Source organism: Sinohyriopsis cumingii, chromosome 6 (genome assembly GCF_028554795.1).
Source record: "Sinohyriopsis cumingii isolate HCF-2022 chromosome 6, ASM2855479v2, whole genome shotgun sequence".
Classification (NCBI taxonomy): Eukaryota; Metazoa; Mollusca; class Bivalvia; order Unionida; family Unionidae; genus Sinohyriopsis; species Sinohyriopsis cumingii.
This window is the reverse complement of record NC_142966.1, coordinates 3,271,443-3,296,177: the sequence shown is the minus strand read 5'-3', so window position 1 is coordinate 3,296,177 and position 24,735 is coordinate 3,271,443. Positions and strand designations below refer to the sequence as shown.

At 36.9% G+C, this 24,735-nt stretch overlaps 1 protein-coding gene across 6 annotated transcripts in view; it reads right to left on the bottom strand.

Moving 5' to 3' along the window:
* Nucleotides 1-24,735, bottom strand: part of LOC149796283 (arf-GAP with Rho-GAP domain, ANK repeat and PH domain-containing protein 1-like) — a 300,819-nt gene that overhangs the window by 259,442 nt on the left and 16,642 nt on the right. The window contains exon 1 of one of the 6 annotated variants that reach the window (XM_089960931.1): nt 1,500-2,361. The exons of the other annotated variants lie outside the window; for them this stretch is intronic. Coding sequence (XP_089817057.1) covers nt 1,500-1,677 — 178 coding nt within the window. The 5' untranslated portion in view covers nt 1,678-2,361. Of the gene's footprint in view, nt 1-1,499; nt 2,362-24,735 lie in introns of those variants that run through there. 6 annotated transcript variants of the gene reach the window in all.

The window sequence follows — 24,735 nt, the reverse complement described above, 5'->3', positions numbered from 1 at the left end:
AAAAGAATTTCCCCGGCTTTCCTCACTGGTTATACTGGCTATTTAAAAAAGACCTTGTATATCTTAGGTATAATTCAAAGAACCTTTAATTCCTTTTATTTTGGTGTATCATTGATGGGTGTACTATGGGTTATAGAGTATACAGCTTGGCCTTCCTTCAGATGTGCACCTTTCAAAAAAGTGCTAGCTCTACTTGGTCAGTTCACTTCCTGAACTTCAGAGGTAAATTGTATAAAAAAGAACCGATAACTTCTTTTACATTTTATATATTTGGTAATTCATTCATTGCACTTTCAGAAGCTGGTATTGTCTAATCTGGCAAAATTCATTTTCCCTATTTTAATAGCTGCTATGTATAGTGTACTTCAGACTAATTCAGGCTGATTTTGTAACACAAGGGAGCAGTAATTTTAGTTAGCAGTGTGCTTAAATCATGTAAAATGTCCAAAAGTACAATATCCAAAAGAAATATCATTCACATTACATTAATGTAGCATAGAGGTATGCCAACATTCTCTCCATTGTGCATGTTTTAAATGTGAACTACTTCACCTTACATATGTCACTCTTTCAAAAGTACATATTAACTGGTGAATGCTAACATCAATTTAAGAATTGCTCAATTTAGAAACATGAGACCAAGTTACAGGGGACTGAGACCAAGTTCAGTACATGGATGCAATGAAACTGATAATGAACCAAAGTCTAAAAATAGGGCCAATTCCATTGCACCAAGTCCTTGATGCAAGGTGTGTAATAAATGTATCAAAATGATCCTGGCACTGGATGCTAGATAAATCCAGACTGCAGAAATGAGATCACTCCACTCACTAAGCTGCTGATGCTGAATGTGAGATAAATGTAACAAAATGTAGAAATGAGATCACTTACTCATCACCATGTTCCTGATACAAATGTGTGTGTGTGTGTGTGTATGATTTGGATTTTTAACGTAGCTTTAACATTTTTTCAGTCATATCGCTATGATGTCTGCAGTGTGACAGTTTATACTGATGTCAAACACTGCGGCATCATGCTGCAGACATGTAGCATGATGTCCCACCCAGTCACATTATTCTGACACCAGGCTGACCAGTCCTAACACTAACCTCTTAATGCTGAGCACCGAGCGAGGCAGCTGTTAGTACCCTTTTTGGAAGTCTTTGGTATGACTCAGCCGGAGATTGAACCCACAACCTCCCACATCTGAGGCAGACACTCTAACCACTAGGCCACAATACAGAATGCGAGATAAATGAACCAAAATGTAGAATGCATAAATGAGATACTCCCACTTCATCATGCTCCTGATGTTGGATGTGAGATTATCATGAGATGAGTATGTGAGATCATCATGAGATGAGTATTCAGTGCAAAAAAGACATGCATAAATAGCTCTAACTCTGTAAGAACATGAACTCGTTATTATTAATACAATTTTTAAAATTATGTACTATTAAGACAATCAAGCTTAACAAAAGAAAAAAAAATTAATTTACCTCTTAAGCGGAAATCTGACAAACTATGAATGTCAGGCTCATCACTATCACTATTGGAATAATATCCCGCAACGAAATTAACATTTGTTGCTTCCCCAAGGCTTATGATGCATTGAGCAGTTTGATCAAGGTTTCCACTTGCTGGCTGGGAATTTTGGTCATTAAGTTCATTAGACATCTTCCAACTTGTGTCTTTAATGTACAAGTTTTGTTGTATCCAATTAACAGCTATGTTCCTGATATTTCAATGAATTTCAGGGTTAAATAATTACAAAGATGAAAGTCATCAGTGGAAATGGGAAAGTCACTGATAAGTCAGTTGTCTCCAAATTTTCAATCAAGCAGTTTAAAGCTTGGCTAAAACACAGAATTTCTCTTCCTGTTCTACCTTTTTCTCCTCAATCCTTTTCCCTGCTAAATCAGAGTTGAAGTTAACACTGTTTTTAGCACACAATATTGATCCACCATAACCTCTTCAATCCAATATTAAAGACAATTCTACTTCACAACTAATTAGTGAAGTTCAATAATGAAGTGAAATGTTCCACATAAACATTTACACTATGTGACATTAGCTCTGCCCCACATTTGTGGAACCTGAACAATCAATTCAATATACATCACTTCCTGGTTATATATTGATATATATGTATTTACTGGTTGAGTAATCTACACTACCTAGTAGATATACCTTGCCTGGGGCTTTGTTTACACTGCATAAAAATTATTTCAGCCCAAATTCATTATCTCAACCTCCCAACCTATCACTGATCAATTCATACAATCTCGCTCTCCCAACCTATCACTGATCAATTCATACTATCTCTCTCTCCCAACCTATCAATAATCAGTACTGTCCCTTGTTCCAACCTATCAATGATCAGTACTGTCCCTTGTTCCAACTTATCACTGCCAATCTGGTCACCCTCATATTCAAGCATACCTACATATAACAGGAAGACTTAAATTCAATGCTTTCTTATCATATGACAACTGTATGTACATGTATTAAATCAAGTAGAATGCAGTTAACCAATTTGCAATAACAATTTATTCAAGACAAGGCCTCTTCATTTTCACTAAAATTCTTAATTTGTTTCCTCAAGATATATCTTGTTTATATCAAGCAAAACAAAAGAAACTTGAAAATATTGACTCATGGCCTTGACCTTACAAATGTGACCTAAAACATGCAATGCAACACCTCTTCTGGTGACCTATATAAGTATATCAAGCTTCATTCATTTATGTAAAGCAGTGAAGGGTACATGAGGATAGAAAAGTAAAAATTACTACATGCAACCTTAACTCTGAAGATAGATTCACCAAAATGGCACATGACCCAAGTTTTAGTGACGATATAGACATACTATGTCTCATTCCTTCACCTGATACAGCTCGAAAAGAGAACATGCAATACACAAATTCAATATTGTTACAGATATCTGTATCATCTGTTAAATTTATAATATAGAATATAGTTTTTATTGGTTTAATCACAATATTAGTATGATTGGTAATTTTAACACTACTGAATGCACTTTAAAGCTGAGGTCACATTACATTGTGAGCATGTCATCATGAGCCAAGGCTGGAATGGAGCACCTGTTGACAAAGCCTGATTATAAGTATATTTGAACTGTGGATATATCAGGAGCACCCTAGCCACTGATTGGATAAAAATAATAAATAAAAACATTCTGTCGGCAACCAATGTACTTTGCATGGGAAAATTGATTTAAATGTTTGGGAATCTTTTAGTGATTCAGAATTTGTTGATTTGTTGAACAAAAAAGAAGAGACTAGATAGAGGGATAATAGGCCAAATTTAAAATTTAATCTCAGGTTAATAAATGTTATTTTTGAGACGGTCAAAACATCCGAGAGGAAAAAATTCTCCTTTTCATGGTTTTTGCGCACAGCAAGTGCAAACAACATATTTTATTGCCTGCACAAAAAAAAAGAATTCTCCAAAAAGTGAGCATTTTTTGTACAGTGTATATATTGAAAACAAATCCAGTAATGGAAAGTTTTTGGGGGTTAATTAATAAAGCAGTCACTAGAGAATATAACCAGACTGTTCTTGAGGCATAATTTACAAATGTAAGTGGTATATAAAAGGAAATTTTGGGGAAATGTGCCTCGGCCAATCCAGAATTTGCAGCTTAAATTACTCAGAATTTACAATTATGAGTGTATGAGTAATCCAAAAGCCTTTTATTCATGTGAAAGTAAAAAAAACAAAAGGGACTGGTAACATCTGCCTCCTCACTTTTCAAAATAAATCCAGGTATTTATTCCTTTTTAATTGCATACCTGTATTAGAATTTGTTTTATACTAATTCATCTAAAAATATTGTTTACATGACTGAAAGCTTACATAAAATATTTATTTTTCTCTAATATTTCATGTGAAAAGTTAAATACAGTACTGTATATACTTTTTATTTTTATTTATTTATTAATTTATTCTACTGTTGCTTTATTGCATAGTTGGATTGCTCTGGCACTTTTTCTCATAACAGTATTAACTTATTTTTTAAACAGTGTAAAATAACAATAAAATCAGACAAATAAAGATGTTTATGAAGGGGGTATGGATGCTCCAACAGCCTGAGCTGTGAGTAACCTTAAAAGCTTCAAAAGTTTTTGTTAAATCATTACAGGGTGGGGGGTATTATTCTTTAAAAAGAAAACAATCACATCTCATATGTGAAGATACAAGTATAAATTTGTATTAATCTTTTTTACTACTACATTAGTTTAATATCCAAAGGTATCAAGCAGGTTTAATACTATTTTGTAGCAGTAATAATAAAAACAAACTGCTGGTTAAAGGTAGAGGTAGCAATGATATTTATATTCAGTGAGTATATAGTTGCTACTAAAGGAGTCTGACGTTTTGTACATAGAGTTTAAAAGAAAAACCAAATGATTTCCTTTGCGCAGGTTATCAGGTAAAATGTTCCCACTATTCATGAAATTATCCAATCAAAGTTAAAAGAATGGAAGCCCCGTAAAGAGCAGTACCCTCTCTGTACAAAAGTAGTAAGCTGGTGACACTCGGCCCGACTGAAGCGCCCTCTAGTTACTTTGTTATCTCTACTAGATAAGCAAATAAAAGCACCACATATGTTAATTTTTCAGCACACCTGCCAACCCTGACGAGTCCGTCTCAGTAAAGCAGTTGATTTTTTTCCGTAAGATTGTCCATTTTTCAGTAAGGTGTAACAGAATATCAGTAACTACTACTGTAAACCTGGAAAACATAATTAAAAGTTCCACACAGCGATGATAAACATTATGTTCAACTGAATAGTTTGTAAAGTACGCATAGACTGTATTAACACTAGTACAGTTGCACAAACTTTAGTTCTGAACCTTATGCAACTCAATGACTTGTTGCTATCTCTCAACTGGACATACTTCATGGAAATTCTTTTTCCATTTCACATGACGAAGGCAATCAAATCTCCTGCCATGAGACATACTAACATTGGCACATGATATCCAATAAACATAATTGTGTCCTTTCCAGCTTTTATTCACAAGAATGTGAATACTCCTTTTTATTCTTTTGTGTTAATTTTTAACACTTTGTTAGAAGCTTTTTTGCATTTTGTCTTATTGTTGTTGTAGGGTTTAACGCCATTTTTCAGCACAAGATATGGTATATATGGTGGCCAGTATAAATGGTGGAGGAAGAACCTGGGAAACCCCCGGAAAAAACCGACCGACCCACGAGAAGATACTGGCAAGCTTTCTCACATAACCACATCAGCCGAATCCGAGACTCGAACTCACACAGACAGAGGTGAGATAGCAGTGATCCGTATCGGTGAGCGCTTTAGACCACTCGGCCACTTGGGGCCCCGCATTCTGTCTTAAACATGTATTGCTTTCTGGATGCCATTTTAAATTTTTCTGTAATCAACAGTTTCATCATACAGATGGTTTGCATGAACAAATAGGTGCAGTTTAAAGCATCTGTGGGGTGCTGCTGCTGTAAAATTAGTTTGGTTCCCTAATTTCACTAATCCTAATATGAAACCCAGATCCATAACAAACCTGGATGAACCAATTATCCGGATTTTTCTGCAACTATAATTCTTCTGGATTTTTTGCTTGTATGCTGTATGTTCATATTTTGAGGGTAATTTTCATAAGACTTATGGCAAAATCATAAGAGTTGGCAGGTCGGCTTCAGTTCATATAACAGCTATTACATCTATACATCTCCAGTCCTACTTGGTCAAGGGGACACAAATTGTGTCTGCAAATGGTGATACACTCCAGCCCAGTAAATCTATGTTGTGGTGTTCCACAGGGGTCTGTTCTTGGATCTGTTCTCTTCATTCTATACACTCAGCTGCTCTCAAGTGTCATCGATTATCATCCAGTGTCTCACCAACTGTATGCTGACGACACCCAAATATACAAATCTAGCCACCCAACTGAAGTTGATGCTACCATCCAAGGTGTAGAGAGGTGCATTTCTGATGTGAAATCATGGATGACATGTAACAAACTGCAGATGAATGATGATAAAAACTGAGGCCATTTTGATCACAACACAAAGACTTTCTCATTCACATCCTTTACCTCAAACAATAAATATCACTCTTGACAGTACTCTCACATTGCACCAACATGTCTTGAACATATATATGCAAGGCTGCATATCTTGAGCTGAGACGCATCATCTCCATTTGCAAATATCTTTCAGCTGATGCCACTAAAACACTTGTGTGTTCATTAGTACTTTCAAGACTGGACTATTGTAAATCAATTGTCTGGTTCATCTCAATATCTACTCCAGAAACTTCAAAAAGTTCAAAACACAGCTGCTCGGATCATAGAGTACCACAATCAGAGCACACCTCCCCACTGCTCTGTACCCTACACTGGCTATCCATTCGATCCAGAATCAAACACAAAATTTGTTCTCTGTGCTACGTTTCACTGACGAACTCCAGTCCAATATACCTATCTGACCTCTCCCATGTGTACACACGAGCAAGATACTTATGTTCCTCTTCTGACAATGGTCTATTATTCCCACTATGAAACAAAGTCATATGGACGTTCTTTTGCATACCAGGGCCCCCCAACGTGGAATGAATTTCCCACTAAACTTAGACACAAGACACAGTGATCCCATTCAAGAGTGCTATTAAAATTCACTTATTTCGACTGCAACAACAAACTTAAAGACCTAATTACGTTTACTACCTTAAATATTTTCAGCATGTTTTTTTGTTTTCTACTTTCGTGTTGTTGTTTTTTATAATCATATCATTATATATGTTTTTTTATGTTATAGGTGTTGTCTAATGTTGTAAAGTGCTTGGAGCTTCTAAAGATTAGGTACCATACAAAGTCCTCATTATTATTATTATTATTATTATTGTTAGAGTAAGATTAATTAAAATTATTTGTTGGAACAGCAGAGTAGAAAAGTATTTAATTCAAACAGTCAACACCTACTGCATTATGGGAATTTATTCAAGGACTTGAATATTTAAATAATTTTGTTGGATTATGTGAAACTTTCTGGAACTTCACTGATACTCTTCTTTCATGAGATTACCTTGAAGTAAAAACCTATGTATTCAGAAACCTGTGTATTCAGAACTGTGAATCTTCAGTGTGCTAGCATGTTAGCACATAAACACATCAGAACCTTCATTCAAAATACCTTTGGAAACTTTGTTGATAAATGTGAAATTAATAGTACAATTTAGGATATTCTAGAAATTAATACACTGTTAGTTAATTGTTATTCTTTCACTTTGTTGGATTTTATATTTTATGACAATAAATTTATAATGTAGAAACTTGAATGCTTGCCTGGTTTTACCTTGTCTTGTTACTTAGATTTAAGCCCTTAGACGTAAAAACATATAACACCATAGCACTGGTTCTGAAAATGAGACCCCAAAATATGGCATGCAAAATACATGACGACATGCATTAATAGCATGTTGCATGTCTAAATATCCAATAGCTTCAGACTTATAGAGTTGGAAGAAAAGCATCATGGCAAAGAATAAATATTCAGATATGACCTTGACCCTGATATCTGAACCAATGTCACGTGAATGTGGTATGCAATGCATCTCCTTGTGTTGGTGTAAAAGTATACAAAATAGTCTCAGTTTGACAGTTATGGAGGGAAAATTAAATCAAAATGAAATAAAGAAACTATGCTGTGAATTTGACCTTGAAAATAGGACCCCCAAGTAGTATGCAAGGTATTACCCCCAAAATAGTATCAACACACATTCTGATTAGAATGTATAAGTATACAAGTTTCACCCCTTAATCTCAAGAGGATTAAAATTATTGAGCTCAAGGGAATGTGTATATAAAATACATGTCCATGACCAAGACTTTGAAGTTAGGATGCCAATGTGGTAAAAAAAACACCTTCTGGTGGCATGTATATATATAGTAAGTCTCATCCCTTAATCTTAAATGGGTCTAAAATTATACTTCGGTTTTGGTGTTTTAGGGAACAACAAAAGCTGACATTTTAGTACCAATGCAGTTGGAGTCAAGTCCCTTGCCTAAGGACACATCATCCAGGTTGAGCTAATTGTAGGATTCTAACCTGTACCATCTTGGTCAATAGTGTATCATGCTAACCACTGTGCCAATGCAGATCCAGCCAAATTTAATTGCCTCTTATGACATCGGGGAGAGAGCTTCAGGCCTATTCTTCAATCATCAGCTCACAGGGTAATTAATGGTAAAGAGTGGAAGGTGTGATGGAAAAAGCAAAATACTCAGCCATGACCTTGATGACTGCAATGCACCTTCTACTGAATGTGTACAAGTATACCATGTATCATCACTTAATCTCAAAGAAGCTTTAAAGTCATATGGGCTGATGAGAAAGTATGATGAACATATAAAATATTGACTAGTGACCTTGACCGTAATATAGGACCCCAATGAGAGCAGCAACAAACATTCTGTCATGAATGTGAAAGTATATCAAGCTGCATCCCTTAATCTCAAACAACTATAACGTTTTAGAGCTGAATGGAAAGTGCACTCAGAACATAAGGAACAATGACCTTGACCTTGCAGATATTACTTCCAATGTGGTATGTGGCATATCTTCTAGTCATGGGTTGTCAGTACATCATGGTTCATCCCTCAATCTCAAATTCAACCATTAATATCAATTGTATCCCTTAACCTTGAATGCATCCCTCATCTCAATTCATCCTTTAATGTCCAATTTATCAATTAATCCCAAATTCATCCCTTAATCTCAAATGCCTTTCAAGTTATAGATCTGTAATGTAAATGTGAACAATGGCCAAAAAGATATGGAATGACAGATGGATGGAGAGATATAAAGATGGACAGTGTTACAACTCTATTGTCACAAACTAAGTAACAAAAAGAAGCAAAATCAAAAAGTTTTGTAAAACTTAACAAATAAATAATTTTAATTATCAAAGATATAAATGAAAATGTGAGAGAACTTACTATTATGAAGTGAATCCAAAATAATCCTGTCAAAGTTATATGAAACCCCAATAAATGAAAAGTTCCATATAAATTCCAAAACCAGAAATGTACTGGTCTGCCCAGAATCATCACATTGTAAAGATGGCATCATGCAGAACACAATATCTATGTTGTTAGTGTTATTGTTATTGTAGGGTTTAACACCATTTTGCAGCACAAGATAGGCTATACAGAGTCCCATTAAACAGCTCGACCAGTCCATTACATTGGGAGTGATACAGTGTAGTTGTGAGGTGCTTAACTGACATCAGTTGGTTCACCTCTGCCATCATGCGTCTCATGAATTGTGTCCCTTGATCGGTCAGGCTCTCGTTGGGCACTCCGACTCTTGACCAAATCCATAACAGCACTTCAGCAATGGTTTCGGAATCAATATTATGCAACGCGACTGCCTCCGGATAGCGTGCAGCATAATCCACGACCATTAAAATATACAGATTTCCTTGCGATGATGCGGGTTTTATCAGTCTGATCAAATCCATTGTGATGCGTCGAGAAGGTTCATCAATAAGGGGTGTACTCCCCAAGGAGATAGGTTAATGATCCATTTTCAGTGCCATTCTCTAACACTTGTCACAAGAGAGACAGAATCACATAACATCTTTTTGGACCACCGGCCAGTAGAATTCCTTGATAAGATGTTCATGTGTCTTGGCAATTCCCAGGTGTCCTCGCATGAGACTTTCATACATGAGTTTCAACACTTCACGTAGCTTCTCCTTTGGCACAATGACATGCTTGAAGTGTTCGTGTCCTTTCCTGGCATGGTGTTACAAGATCCCCTTCTTGTATACGAAACTTCACTGAGCCATTCAGAGTTTCTTTCTCTGTTCCTTCTGCAGCATATTTATGCAACTGCACCGGAGTTGCATCTTCCTGCTGCAGGTTCCTCATTTCAGCCGGAAGTATGTTACTGAATGGTGTTGATGTAACTTCCAACGGCGTTGGTTTCATTGTTGACTCTTGGACCTGGTTTCTACAGTACTAAATGGCGTCGGTGTCCAGGGTTCAGTTGTGACAACATATAACGACATCCCAGTATGACATCATGTGATAGTCCATCCAAGCACACAGTTTCAATTTTCCCCTTCACATACGGTGTATCGAGGTCAATGACAGCCACTGGCAATGAGTGACATGTGCTGTACGCGTACTGGACCTCAATTACATCCCCTGTGTAATCCTCAGGCTTAACATACTTCTTGTTGACAAGAGCAGGAACTCTACACCCCAAGTCATACAAGAGGGTGGCACCTTCTCTGTTGACAGTTGCCAACGCGAGGTTTGCTGGTTTACAGCTTGCCTCCAGCTCGCACTCCTTCCTAGCGATGGCATTCACCTGGGTCTGTCTGCCCTTGGAACAATCCCTTGCAAAATGCCCTGGGTACTTGCAGTTGTAGCATGTCAGCAGCCCTCGCCATCCATTTTCGTGGGTGAGGCATGTCCTGGTCTATGGGTGGCATCCTCACCCTCTGACCTTCCTGTTGCCCTGATGGTTACAGACAGCCAGCTCTCCCTCAACCACACGGTGCAACTCCGTAGGTTGGGGTCAGTCCATACCCACGGAACCGCCACTCTTTGAGTGTGCCTGCTCGTATCTCTCCACCATGCTGGTGGTCTCTTCAAGAGTCCGGTGCTCTCTCTCTCTGCCAAGAATACTGTCAACACGCGACTGTTCTGCTAGTCGCACTTCCGTCTCCCCTCTTAGAGACTCGGGACTCTATAATTTGGATCGAAACTGTTATCACACCTTCTGTCTCAATTCCAACTGGATGTTGCCTTGATTTGATCCAATCAAACTTAGCAGACAATATCCTTCTCACTGTCTGTCCACGTGGGGATGGATTTAGAACACACCCAGATTCCTTGTGGTTTCCTCTGATCTCTGTAACACATAGGTGGGAAGTCGCTCTATCTAAAGCCTGTGCTGATTCAAGATGCCGGGTCGTATCTCTGGTCATGGTAACCTTGCGTGAGTGATTAACTCTAGCCTGCGACATGTTCAAACATCAAACATGGCTTGTAATAATAATACCTTAGTTTATACACGACTTATGAAATGGGGTAGAGCAAACATGACATACAACATGACATACATGTCTGCAGACTTACAACATGAACACAATAAATGAAGATGACTCCATAATCAGAAAGAATCTGATTGCTCAGTTCTTTCTTTATACGCACCTTCTATTGCGACTATATTTCACAATATACCCCACTTGATGGATCGTAATGCTCCTTTTGCCTCAAACTTGCCTATTCATGTGACCTAACCCAACCAATGTGAAATTACTGAATTCTTCTGAAATCATCCAAACCCCTTCAACCAATGAAAAATGAAGCCAAAGATGCCATAAAGTCTTATTACACTGGACAACAAATTTTTACAAAAGTCATGTTACTGAAATAAAATTAGTCAATTCTTATCAATTTTTATGTGCTGAACACGAATATGACAGTCAAATTGCAAAATTGGCTCTAGTTTTTTTGTAATCTGCAAGAAATTAATGTTTACATAACGAAATGCATTCCAATAGTAAAAGGTCAACTGTAATAGCCTACCTATAAAAATTCAAGTCATTGACTACATCTTAGATTTCTTCGCCTGTCTCTTGTACAGCTGTTCGGGAGCATCTCTGAGGAGTGTCCAGCAGTAGTCAGCCAGCATTGTAGTGGACCATTTTCCCTGGTATCTTTGTTCCATTGTTGCGATATCTTGATGAAAACGTTCGCCGTGTTCATCACTAACAATACCACAGTTGCTAGGAAAGAAATCCAAATGGGAATGAAGGAAGTGAATCTTTAGAGACATATTGCAGCCAAGTTTCTTATACTTCATCAACATGTCTTCTACTAGTTCCTTATAGTTTTCTGCCCTAACATTTCCGAGGAAGTTTGTAGAAACTAGGCGAAAAGCATTCCATGCTTGTTTCGCGTCACCTTCCAGCAAGTTGTTGAACCGGTCATCTTTGAAAAGCTCTCGAATCTGAGGACCCACAAAAACTCCCTCTTTAATCTTTGCTTCGCTGAGTCGAGGGAATTTTTCATGCAGGTATCGGAATGCTGGCAAAGTCCGGTCAATGGCTTTCACGAAGTTCTTCATCAAACCTAGTTTGATGTGAAGGGGTGGTAGCAAGATTTTCTGAGCCTCAACCAGAGCTGGGTGTTGGATATTCTTCTCTCCAATGGCTACATTCTGCCTGTGAGTCCATTCCTTCCTCATGTAGTGCATTTCCCTTGCTCGGCTATCCCACTCGCATAAGAAACACATGTATTTTGTATATCCTTGCTGCAGTCCCATTAAAAGGGCAACTACCTTCAAATCACCACAGAGGTGCCAGCTGTACTTGTTATACTCAATGGAATTCAGTAGCTGCCTTAAGTTATCGTATGTCTCTTTCATGTGGACAGCATACGCTACTGGAATAGATGGAAGAATGTTTCCATTGTGCAAAAGCACAGCCTTGAGACTCAGTTTCGAAGAGTCCACAAATAGTCTCCATTCTTGTGGGTCATGAGTGATTTTTAAAGCATTCATGAGGCCCTCAATATCGGAACAGAATATCAGATTACTTTCCTTTCTGAAGAAAGGCTCCAATTGCTGGTGGCGCTTTCGATATGCAGTAATTGTGACATCTTCTTCTAGAAGATTCCATTGTTGGAGTCTTGATCCTAGCAATTCTGCCTTGTTCTTTGATAAGTCCAAATCACGAATCAGGTCATTTAGTTCTTCCTGTGTTATTCTGTGTGGGGTTGATGATGCACCACAGTGAAAATCTGGATCACTGCATGCTGATGGACCAGGAGAAGAACAGGTCGACTCACCTTTGTCTTCGTCAGATGAATCAAGAGAATATTCTGCTGGAGGTTCTGGAATAGGAAGTCCCTCACCATGTGGAACTGGTCTCAATGCAGACGGAATGTTTGGGTAGACTATTCTCGACTTCTTTCGCTTCGTTATTCCGCCGGAAAGAGGAGGAACCAAGCAGAAGTAACAGTCATTTAGGTGGTTGCTTGGCTCTCTCCACACCATTGGGACTGCAAACGGCATTGATGACCTTTTGCAATTCAACCACTGTGAAAGCTGTGTTGTACATGTAGCACAGCATATATGCGGAGCCCAAGGCTTGTCTTGGTCACCAACCTTGCATCCGAAGTAAAGATGATATGCCTTCTTCACTTGAGAATTGATACTTTTCTTCTGGTTGGCAAATGTCACTTCCCCACAAATATAGCAAAAATTGTCCGCGGTATTAACACACTTTCGAGGCATTACTGTTCTTTATTGTACGTAAATGGATAAAATAATAAGTTTTATGTAACAGTAGCTTGAACTGTCTCGCACAACGTCTAAAATATTTTAAATGCTGAACCTATCTGATTGGGCTTTATATAGTACACTGCTTACGTCAGCTTCAGCAGCCGCCTGGCATTAGTATAATAGGCCTACACATGTCTAGTACACTGCTGACGTCAACTTACTTCAGCAGCCGCATGGCATTAGTATTGCATTGCATCAGAAAATGATGCAATCAACTGTGGATGATGTGAGCATGATGGTATTATGCAATGTTACATCATTATTCCGGATGTTGCTGCAGTCCTACTGGAGAAATTTACACAGTGAAACATAGAAAATGAGGTATATGAATATCTTCAAAACGAGAGCCAATACAAATTTTTCACGGTTATATTCGTGTTCGGCACACCAAAATACTACAGATTAGGGCCTTTTCAAGTCAGTAATGATTTCACTGTTGACCAGTGTTATTAATCTTTCTATTAGTAACTGCCAATGCATATGTAAGCATCTATTTATAGATCCTATGTAATTCTACATTCTGAATAGACTCCAGTCACATAAGCAAATCTAACTAACAATCTTCTATACAATTTAAAGCCATAAATAAAAATTACAAAAAATTAAATAAAATCATGAAACAGAAGTTACAAAAATAAAATAGGTATACACTGTACATAACTGCAATATGAATACTATTTCCCCTGCTTTTCAAAACACACACATGCAAAATATGCAATTATTTAAGATAAAATTAAAACAAGAGTTTACAATGGGTAGGATCTACTTCTAAGCTTGTTGGTGGTTGCTGGAACCAAAATACAATGTAAGCTATGCAATACATGTATGAAAAAATGGATGTCTATTTGACTCAGAAGAAGCAATATTCTTTTATTTCATACATAAACATATTGGATGGAAACATGAAAGTAACAGATTTCTTATGGTATCCTGAACAATAATGTTAGCTGTTTACTGTCTCTTTTTTGCTGTGTTTTGTGCATACTTGCATGGAAAATATCATTGGTAACATAATTATCTTTCAGTACAAATAAGTACATAAGAAAAAACTGACAAGAAAATATGCAGTGGGATCTGACCTGGGGTACACAACATGTGGTCATACATGCCAACATACCAAACAAGGGACAAAATGGCAAATTAATACTGATTTATCTTAACAAGATGGAACATAAGGTTGACATTTGTATTTCCAGGGAAAAGAAATGTATGTAAGTGCAATATATGGTGGAAGCTTCTTGCCAAAGACATTTTAGTCTTAAATTATGTTTTTGCTAATTACAAAGTTTGTTATCATATGTATGGCACAGTAATAAATTTTAGTTCAGTTTAATGTTGATGTTCCAGGTGCAAGTTTACATTTCTTTATCCTTCCTTCTTTATCCACCTTGCTGTTACACATTACAGAGAGCCCTTTTCTGCCTATAGATGTGAATTGCTTATACATGTTATTGTATATAGATAACAAGATGGCACATAAGCAAGAGGTTGATGTCATTTTAATGGCCTGTAACACTGATTTATCTTAACAAGATGGAACATAAGCAAGAGGTTGATGTCATTTTAATGGCCTGTAACACTGATTTATCTTAACAAGATGGAACGTAAGCAAGAGGTTGAAGTCATTTTAATGGCTTGTAACACTGATTTATCTTAACAAGATGGAACATAAGCAAGAGGTTGATGTCATTTTAATGGCCTGTAACACTGATTTATCTTAACAAGATGGCACATAAGCAAGAGGTTGATGTCATTTTAATGGCCTGTAACACTGATTTATCTTAACAAGATGGAACGTAAGCAAGAGGTTGAAGTTATTTTAATGGCTTGTAACACTGATTTATCTTAACAAGATGGCACATAAGCAAGAGGTTGATGTCATTTTAATGGCCTGTAACACTGATTTATCTTAACAAGATGGAACATAAGCAAGAGGTTGATGTCATTTTAATGGCCTCTAAAACTGATTTATCTTAACAAGATGGCACATAAGCAAGAGGTTGATGTCATTTTAATGGCCTGTAACACTGATTTATCTTAACAAGATGGAACGTAAGCAAGAGGTTGATGTCATTTTAATGGCTTGTAATACTGATTTATCATAACAAGATGGAACGTAAGCAAGAGGTTGATGTCATTTTAATGGCTTGTAACACTGATTTATCTTAACAAGATGGAACATAAGCAAGAGGTTGATGTCATTTTAATGGCCTGTAACACTGATTTATCTTAACAAGATGGCACATAAGCAAGACGTTGATGTCATTTTAATGGCCTGTAACACTGATTTATCTTAACAAGATGGCACATAAGCAAGAGGTTGATGTCATTTTAATGGCCTGAAACACTGATTTATCTTAACAAGACGGAACGTAAGCAAGAGGTTGATGTCATTCTAATGGCCTGAAACACTGATTTATCTTAACAAGACGGAACGTAAGCAAGAGGTTGATGTCATTCTAATGGCTTGTAACACTGATTTATCTTAACAAGATGGCACATAAGCAAGAGGTTGATGTTATTTTAATGGCCTCTAAAACTGATTTATCTTAACAAGATGGCACATAAGCAAGAGGTTGATGTCATTTTAATGGCCTGTAACACTGATTTATCTTAACAAGATGGAACATAAGCAAGAGGTTGATGTCATTTTAATGGCCTGTAACACTGATTTATCTTAACAAGATGGAACGTAAGCAAGAGGTTGAAATCATTTTAATGGCTTGTAACACTGATTTATCTTAACAAGATGGCACATAAGCAAGAGGTTGATGTCATTTTAATGGCCTGTAACACTGATTTATCTTAACAAGATGGCACATAAGCAAGAGGTTGATGTCATTTTAATGGCCTGTAACACTGATTTATCTTAACAAGATGGAACGTAAGCAAGAGGTTGAAGTTATTTTAATGGCTTGTAACACTGATTTATCTTAACAAGATGGCACATAAGCAAGATGTTGATGTCATTTTAATGGCCTGTAACACTGATTTATCTTAACAAGATGGAACATAAGCAAGAGGTTGATGTCATTTTAATGGCCTCTAAAACTGATTTATCTTAACAAGATGGCACATGAGCAAGAGGTTGATGTCATTTTAATGGCTTGTAACACTGATTTATCTTAACAAGATGGAACGTAAGCAAGAGGTTGATGTCATTTTAATGGCTTGTAATACTGATTTATCTTAACAAGATGGAACGTAAGCAAGAGGTTGATGTCATTTTAATGGCTTGTAACAGTGATTTATCTTAACAAGATGGAACATAAGCAAGAGGTTGATGACATTTTAATGGCTTGTAATACCGATTTATCTTAACAAGATGGAACATAAGCAAGAGGTTGAGGTCATTTTAATGGCCTCTAAAACTGATTTATCTTAACAAGATGGAACAGAAGAAGTAACAAATACAGATACTGTCTGTAGAATTCAATGGTGGAAGACTGGGAAGTACCGAATACAGATACTGTCTGTAGAATTCAATGGTGGAAGACTGGGAAGAAGTAACAAATACAGATACTAAGTATAAAGGTCCACAACTGCCTTGTTGATAACTCATTATTTCAGTAGCAGCTCCAAACACACAATATATGACCATGATGTGATAGAAAAACATTTTCTCCACACAACATCCACTACTGTTTGATTTTTCTAACTCCTGTAGTGATGATACTGGTGGTGATGACTCCTGTAGTGATGATACTGGTGTGGTGACAATACCAGTGTGGTGATGACACTGGTGAAGGTGAGACAAGGTTTAACTAAATGATCATGAATTATTCTTTTTATATTCAATGACTTGTGATGCTGCAATCCAAGAAGAGATACTAGGTGTACAGCAAACAATTAACATCTTTGATTTCCACATTTTCCCATGCTGAGTGTTGTTATGCTTTCAATATTATATCATTACTCTGCCATCATGAGGCATGGCAGATCAGATGGTAGAGAGTCAGACTTGTAATCCAAGGGTCACAGGTTCAATGCCTGGCCAGGTCAGATGCCTTAACATGTTCCTGGGAAAGGTCTTCCAGTCTTCCAATTCATGCCATAACATGTCCTTGGGAAAGGTCTTTCAGTCTTCCAATTCATGCCATAACATGTCCTTGGGAAAGGTCTTCCAGTCTTCCAATTCATGCCATAACATGTCCTTGGGAAAGGTCTTCCAGTCTTCCAATTCATGCCATAACATGTCCTTGGGAAAGGTCTTTCAGTCTTCCAATTCATGCCATAACATGTCCTTGGGAAAGGTCTACCAGTCTTCCAATTCATGCCATAACATGTCCTTGGGAAAGGTCTACCAGTCTTCCAATTCATGCCATAACATGTCCTTGGGAAAGGTCTACCAGTCTTCCAATTCATGCCATAACATGTCCTTGGGAAAGGTCTACCAGTCTTCCAATTCATGCCATAACATGTCCTTGGGAAAGGTCTTTCAGTCTTCCAATTCATGCAAAACATTTGTTTAGGAAAGGTCTTCCAGTCTTCCAATTCATGCCTTAATGTGTCCTTCGGCAAGGTCTACCAGTCTTCCAATTCATGCCTTAATGTGTCCTTGGGAAAGGTCTTCCAGTCTTCCAATTCATGCCATAACATGTCCTTGGGAAAGGTCTTTCAGTCTTCCAATTCATGCCATAACATGTCCTTGGGAAAGGTCTTCCAGTCTTCCAATTCATGCCATAACATGTCCTTGGGAAAGGTCTTTCAGTCTTCCAATTCATGCCATAACATGTCCTTGGGAAAGGTCTACCAGTCTTCCAATTCATGCCATAACATGTCCTTGGGAAAGGTCTTTCAGTCTCCCAATTCATGCCATAACATGTCCTTAGGAAAGGTCTTTCAGTCTTCCAATTCATGCCATAACATGTCCTTAGGAAAGGTCTTCCAGTCTTCCAATTCATGCCTTAATGTGTCCTTCGGCAAGGTCTACCAGTCTTCCAATTCATGCCATAACATGTCCTTGGGAAAGGTCTTCCAGTCTTCCAATTCATGCCATAACATGTCCTTGGGAAAGGTCTACCAGTCTTCCAATTCATGCCATAACATGTCCTTGGGAAAGGTCTTCCAGTCTTCCAATTCATGCCTTAATGTGTCCTTGGGAAAGGTCTTCGAGTCTTCCAATTTTCATGTCAATACTGTACTGAAAGTGCCATTACCAAAAAACAACAAACTCGTAACTTGCTCAAATAAAACATTACTTGAAAGGTTTCTCCATTCATATTTTCCTATGTATTGACAGCCATGGACGAGTCCCATCACAAGAAATAATACTGTGATCCAGATAGGTAAATCTGCTTTATTAAAAATGTGTTTTGTTTTACTGATGTGAATCCATCTCTTGTGTTTAATACCAGTGTAGCAGAATGGTTGATGACAATGAGGACTTAGGTTCTGACCATTTTCTTGTTTCTTGGAGATCCAAAACAATAAATCAAACACGTCAATTTCACTTTGGATGGTCACCTATTCTGATACACATCTTATACTGCAATGGTATGATTGACTGTAAGCATTCACAACACATGGTGTGGTAACATGTCAATTTTTTTGTGTGTTTTTGTGTAATATATTTCCAGATACTGTACTTTCAACACTTGTTGTAAACCATTATGCAAAAATCATTTTCAAAGCTCACACTAATTCAGAACCCATTTTAAAGATCAAAAGGCAATCAAACCAATTCTGAAAACATGTCATACACAAAAATACTTGTATGGGGCCAAGGAGGAAAAATCAGCCCAAATCAGCTTGCCATAGATTAATGATCAAATCCCTGATATATTGGTATGACTTCTTTGATTTTTGTGGCAGAAGGGTTTGTGTAATATGTATATTGTTTAGTTTGTCTTTGGCAGCACAATATGATTTTTTTAATTCTTCCATAGTCAGCAGTACATGCAGGACAAATGCTATCCAGTCTTCCATAGCCAGCAGTGTGTGCAGGATAAATGCTATCCAGTCTTCCATAGCCAGAGTGCAGGATAAATGCTATACAGTCTTCCATAGCCAGCAGTGTGTGCAGGATAAATGCTATACAGTCTTCCATAGCCAGCAGTGTGTGCAGGATAAATGTTATCCAGTCTTCCATTGCCAGCAGTGTGTAAAGGATAAATGCTATCCAGAATTACATCCATCCTGTTCAACAAGTTACAAAATGTGGATTGATTCAAGCATCCAACAAGCAACAGGAGTGGACACTGCTGTAAAGTTTTGGGTGGAGGAGGGTTTTGGAGGTGGGGTTTTTTGGAGGGGGGGATCAATCTCTCTCTCTCTCACTCTCTTTCTCCACCGCTCTGGTGGCCTAGTGGTTAGAGTGTCTGCCTTGGATGCGGAAGGTAATGGATTTGATCCCTGGTCGAGTCATACTAAAGACTTACAAAAATGGTACTAACAGCTGCCTTGCTTGGCACTCAGCATTAAGAGATTAGTGTTAGGACTGGTCAGCCTGGTGTCAGGATAATGTGACTGGGTGGGACATCATGCTTCATATCTGTGGCACGATGCTCCAGTGCTAGACATGACTATAAGCTGTCACACTGCAGACATCACACACACAAACACACACTCTCTCTCTCTCCCTCCCTCCCTCTCATCATGGCTGTGGCAGTGCCTGTCCTCATTTCTGTATTTACTGTGTTTTCTTCAGACTTCAACAAATTCTTGAGGTCATTAACAATAGGTTGTGCAATCTCATCAAAAGCTTTCTGCTGAAATATTTGAAGATGTTGCAATAATTCAGACACTCTTCTGGTCTTTCCAATTCTGACCAATCCATCAAAGAATGCAACTCTTCTTGTACATGACCCACACAAGTGAGATTAACAGTCTTAGGATATACAAGTGAGATTAACAGTCTTAGGATATACAAGTGAGATTAACAGTCTTAGGATATACAAGTGAGATTAACAGTCTTAGGATGAAGGGACTAATCTACAGGGAAAATTCTAAATTTTGATATCAGATTTTACAGAAGATGCAACACTTCCTGGATAACCAGGAAGTACAGGTATACTGAATACATATCATTTTACACAATCAAGTACACCACTTATTCATCACAACAAAGCAATTATACAGCTCAATAAACGATTATACCCTGCATAAATACACACATATATGTAACAGTCCTTCCTTAAATCTTCTGTTAACAAAGGTTGATATAATGTGAAACTAGAATTATTAATACCAAAGACATCTGAAATTTAACTAAACCGGGAAACAAGTCTACCTCAAAAACAAATATCCAGTTTGCTTAAGAGTTTTCAGCATCTGCATTGAATACTAGGCAACCCACTTTACCCTTTCTGCATGAAAGTTGATTGAATACTAGGCAACCCACTCTAACCTTTCTGCATGAAAGTTGATTGAATACTAGGCAACCCACCTTACCCTTTCTGCATGAAAGTTGATTGAATACTAGGCAACGCACTTTACCCTTTCTGCATGAAAGTTGACTGAATACTAGGCAACCCACTTTAACCTTTCTGCATGAAAGTTGACTGAATACTAGGCAACCCTTTCTGCATGAAAGTTGATTGAATACTAGGCAACCCACTTTACCCTTTCTGCATGAAAGTTGATTGAATACTAGGCAACCCACTTTACCCTTTCTGCATGAAAGTTGATTGAATACTAGGCAACCCACTTTACCCTTTCTGCGTGAAAGTTGATTGAATACTAGGCACCCCACTTTACCCTTTCTGCATGAAAGTTGATTGAATACTAGGCAACCCACTTTACCCTTTCTGCATGAAAGTTGATTGAATACTAGGCAACCCACTTTACCCTTTCTGCATGAAAGTTGATTGAATACTAGGCAACCCACTTTAACCTTTCTGCATGAAAGTTGATTGAATACTATGCAACCCACTTTACCCTTTCTGCATGAATGTTGATTCAATGTACGAACTTCATCATTAACCATTAGGTACTCTCCTAAGAAAGAAATGGAGGATTAAACCACAAGCTAATACATGCAAGCTTACATACTGTCTTAGCTTCATAATGATTCAACTATCAATATATAACCAAACACAATCAATCAGTTTAGAAACTATCAATATATAACCAAACACAATCAATCAGTTTAGAAACTATCAATATATAACCAAACACAATCAATCAGTTTAGAAACTATCAATATATAACCAAACACAATCAATCAGTTTAGAAACTATCAATATATAACCAAACACAATCAATCAGTTTAGAAACTATCAATATATAACCAAACACAATCAATCAGTTTAGAAACTATCAATATATAACCAAACACAATCAATCAGTTTAGAAACTATCAATATATAACCAAACACAATCAATCAGTTTAGAAACTATCAATATATAACCAAACACAATCAATCAGTTTAGAAACTATCAAAAAGAGAACAGTCTTACCTTCATAATGATTCACTGTATGTGTCACTGTTACGACTATACAGTCATAAATAAATAACAGAAAAGAGCAAAAACCAACAACAAGTTTTACTTGTAAAATTCAACAAACAATTTATTTTCCTAAAATAAAAAGTGAAAATTTAAAATGAACTTACAATATTGTGAAATAAATCACCAAAGTCCTAGTTTCATCCCATGTCCAATTTGTATAAAGTTTCAACTGAATTCCAGTGGTATTCTAAATGAAAATTTAAAATGAACTTACAATATTGTGAAACAAATCACCAAAGTCCTAGTTTCATCCCATGTCTAACTGTATAAAGTTTAACTGAATTCCAGTGGTATTCTAAATAGGTTCTAATGCTGAATATGTTCATGTGCCTGTTGTTTCAAACATAGCAATGTGCCAGTGACCTGGCTTGTGGCAACATCCAAATAGTCTTTTTAAGTATCACAATGATATAATACAAAAGAAAATGTTCTTGTCTAAATTCACTATAGAGGCCGACCAAAGTTCGGTTTTGGTTTCGGCGCCGAAAGTTGGCAAATGGCCTCTTTCGGCATAGTTTCTGTTTCGACCAAAGCCAAAAAGTTAGTTTTCGGTTTGCTTTCAGCCGAAACTGATATTGACTTTCGGTCATCAGCCGAAGATCTATTTTAACTTTCAGAATGCAACTCTAGTGCTGCATCTATTACTCTGCTTGTCGGCCGGTCAGTCAGCGCTAGGCAATTCTAGGCACTGTTGCATTTCAGTCTACTCGCATGTTGAATACAGAGATTTCGAAGTCTGACAATATTGATAATTTCAGTCAGTTAAACTGTAGCGAATTAATCTGTGAAGTAGAAAATTCGAGTTAATAATAAATGGATTAGTTAATCACCGCAAAGAATGTCGAAAAATGCAGTGTGGGATTACTTCAAAAATTCTATTCTGATGCAAGCAAGGCGCAGTGCAAAGAATGCAACAAACTGTTATCACTTGGCAGCGATAAATCAAGACTTCAGACAGTTTCAGGCTTGAAAGGTCATCTGCCACAAGGAGCTCTATGGTACATATCTCAAGAAGTCCATGAATGACGGAGCAGAGCGTGCCTCGAAAAAGATGATGATGGAAAAGAAAGCGATTAAACATGCATTACCGAATTTTGTGCAGACATCCTTGACATCAATGGTGGAGAGCAGAATGGTCTGGCCTGATGACCACGTTGCAGTTCAGCGAATTGATAAGTGCATCATGGACTTGATCGTTGTTGACATGTTACCCTACTCAGTTGTTGAAGTGTAGCATTTCATCATGACCCAGGCCTATTTAATAAATCTTGTGTTTGGCAACTTCGGTTCATCTTTCGGTTTCGGTTTGGGCCGAAGGTGTAGTTAAACTTTCAGTTTCGGCGTTGGTTTCGGCCAAAAGTCAATTTATAACTATAAATTTTGTTTCAGTCGGCCTCTAATTCATTATAATTCCAAATTAATGTTTCTCTCCAAGAATATTACTGATGAGCACAATTGATATTTCCTGTGAACTATAACTTGAATAAATAATACCATCCATTGTAACTTGAATAAATAATACCATCCATTATAACTTGAATAAATAATACCATCCATAATAACTTGAATAAATAATACCATCCATTGTAACTTGAATAAATAATACCATCCATTATAACTTGAATAAATAATACCATCCATAATAACTTGAATAAATAATACCATCCATTATAACTTGAAAAAATAATACCATCCATTATAACTTAAATAAATAATACCATCCATTATAACTTGAATAAATAATACCATCCATTATAACTTGAATAAATAATACCATCCATAATAACCTGAATAAATAATACCATCCATTATAACTTGAAAAAATAATACCATCCATTATAACTTGAATAAATAATACCATCCATTATAACTTGAATAAATAATACCATCCATAATAACTTGAATAAATAATACCATCCATTATAACTTGAATAAATAATACCATCCATTATAACTTGAATAAATAATTGTTGTTGTTGTAGTTGTTGTAGGGTTTAACTCCATTTTTCAGCACATGATAGGCTATACATGGCGGCCAGTATTAATGGTGGAGGAAGAACCCGGGAAATCCCCGGAAAGAACCACCGACCCTCGAGAAGCTACTGGCAAGCATTCTCACATACCCACACTGGCTGAATCCGAGACTCGAACCCATGCAGACAGACGTGGAATAAATAATACCATCCATAATAACTTAAATAAATAATACCATCCATTATAACTTGAATAAATAATACCATCCATTATAACTTGAATAAATAATACCATCCATTATAACTTGAATAAAAAATACCATCCATTATAACTTGAATAAATAATACCATCCATAATAACTTGAATAAATAATACCATCCATTATAACTTGAATAAATAATATCATCCATTATAACCTGAATAAATAATACCATCCATTATAACTTGAATAAATAACACCATCCAAATGAAAAACTGAACACAACAGTAAATCTGACTCTGCTTCAATTATGTTAAGGCAAGAATGAGTAATATTTCAAGTAAACAACATTATATAAAAAGCAAATGCACAATAACAGAAACTGGATTTAGATCACCCTCCTGTATAAAACACTCCAAGTTGTCAACATGTTATGGAATTTCCAACTGAAAATCTAATGTCCTAGACCCAGACACAAAAAAACATGTTTACGTCCATTGAGTGTGTGTGTGATTTAGATTTTTAACATAGCTTTAACAATTTTTCAGTCTTATCGCTATGATGTCTGCAGAGTGACAGTTTATAGTGATGTTTAGCACTGTGGTATCATGCTGCAGACATGTAGCATGATGTCCCACCCAGTCACATTTTCTTGACACCAGGCCAACCAGTCCTAACAACACTAACCTCTTAATGCTGAGCACCAAGGAAGGCAGCTGTAAGTACCATTTTTAAAAGTCTTT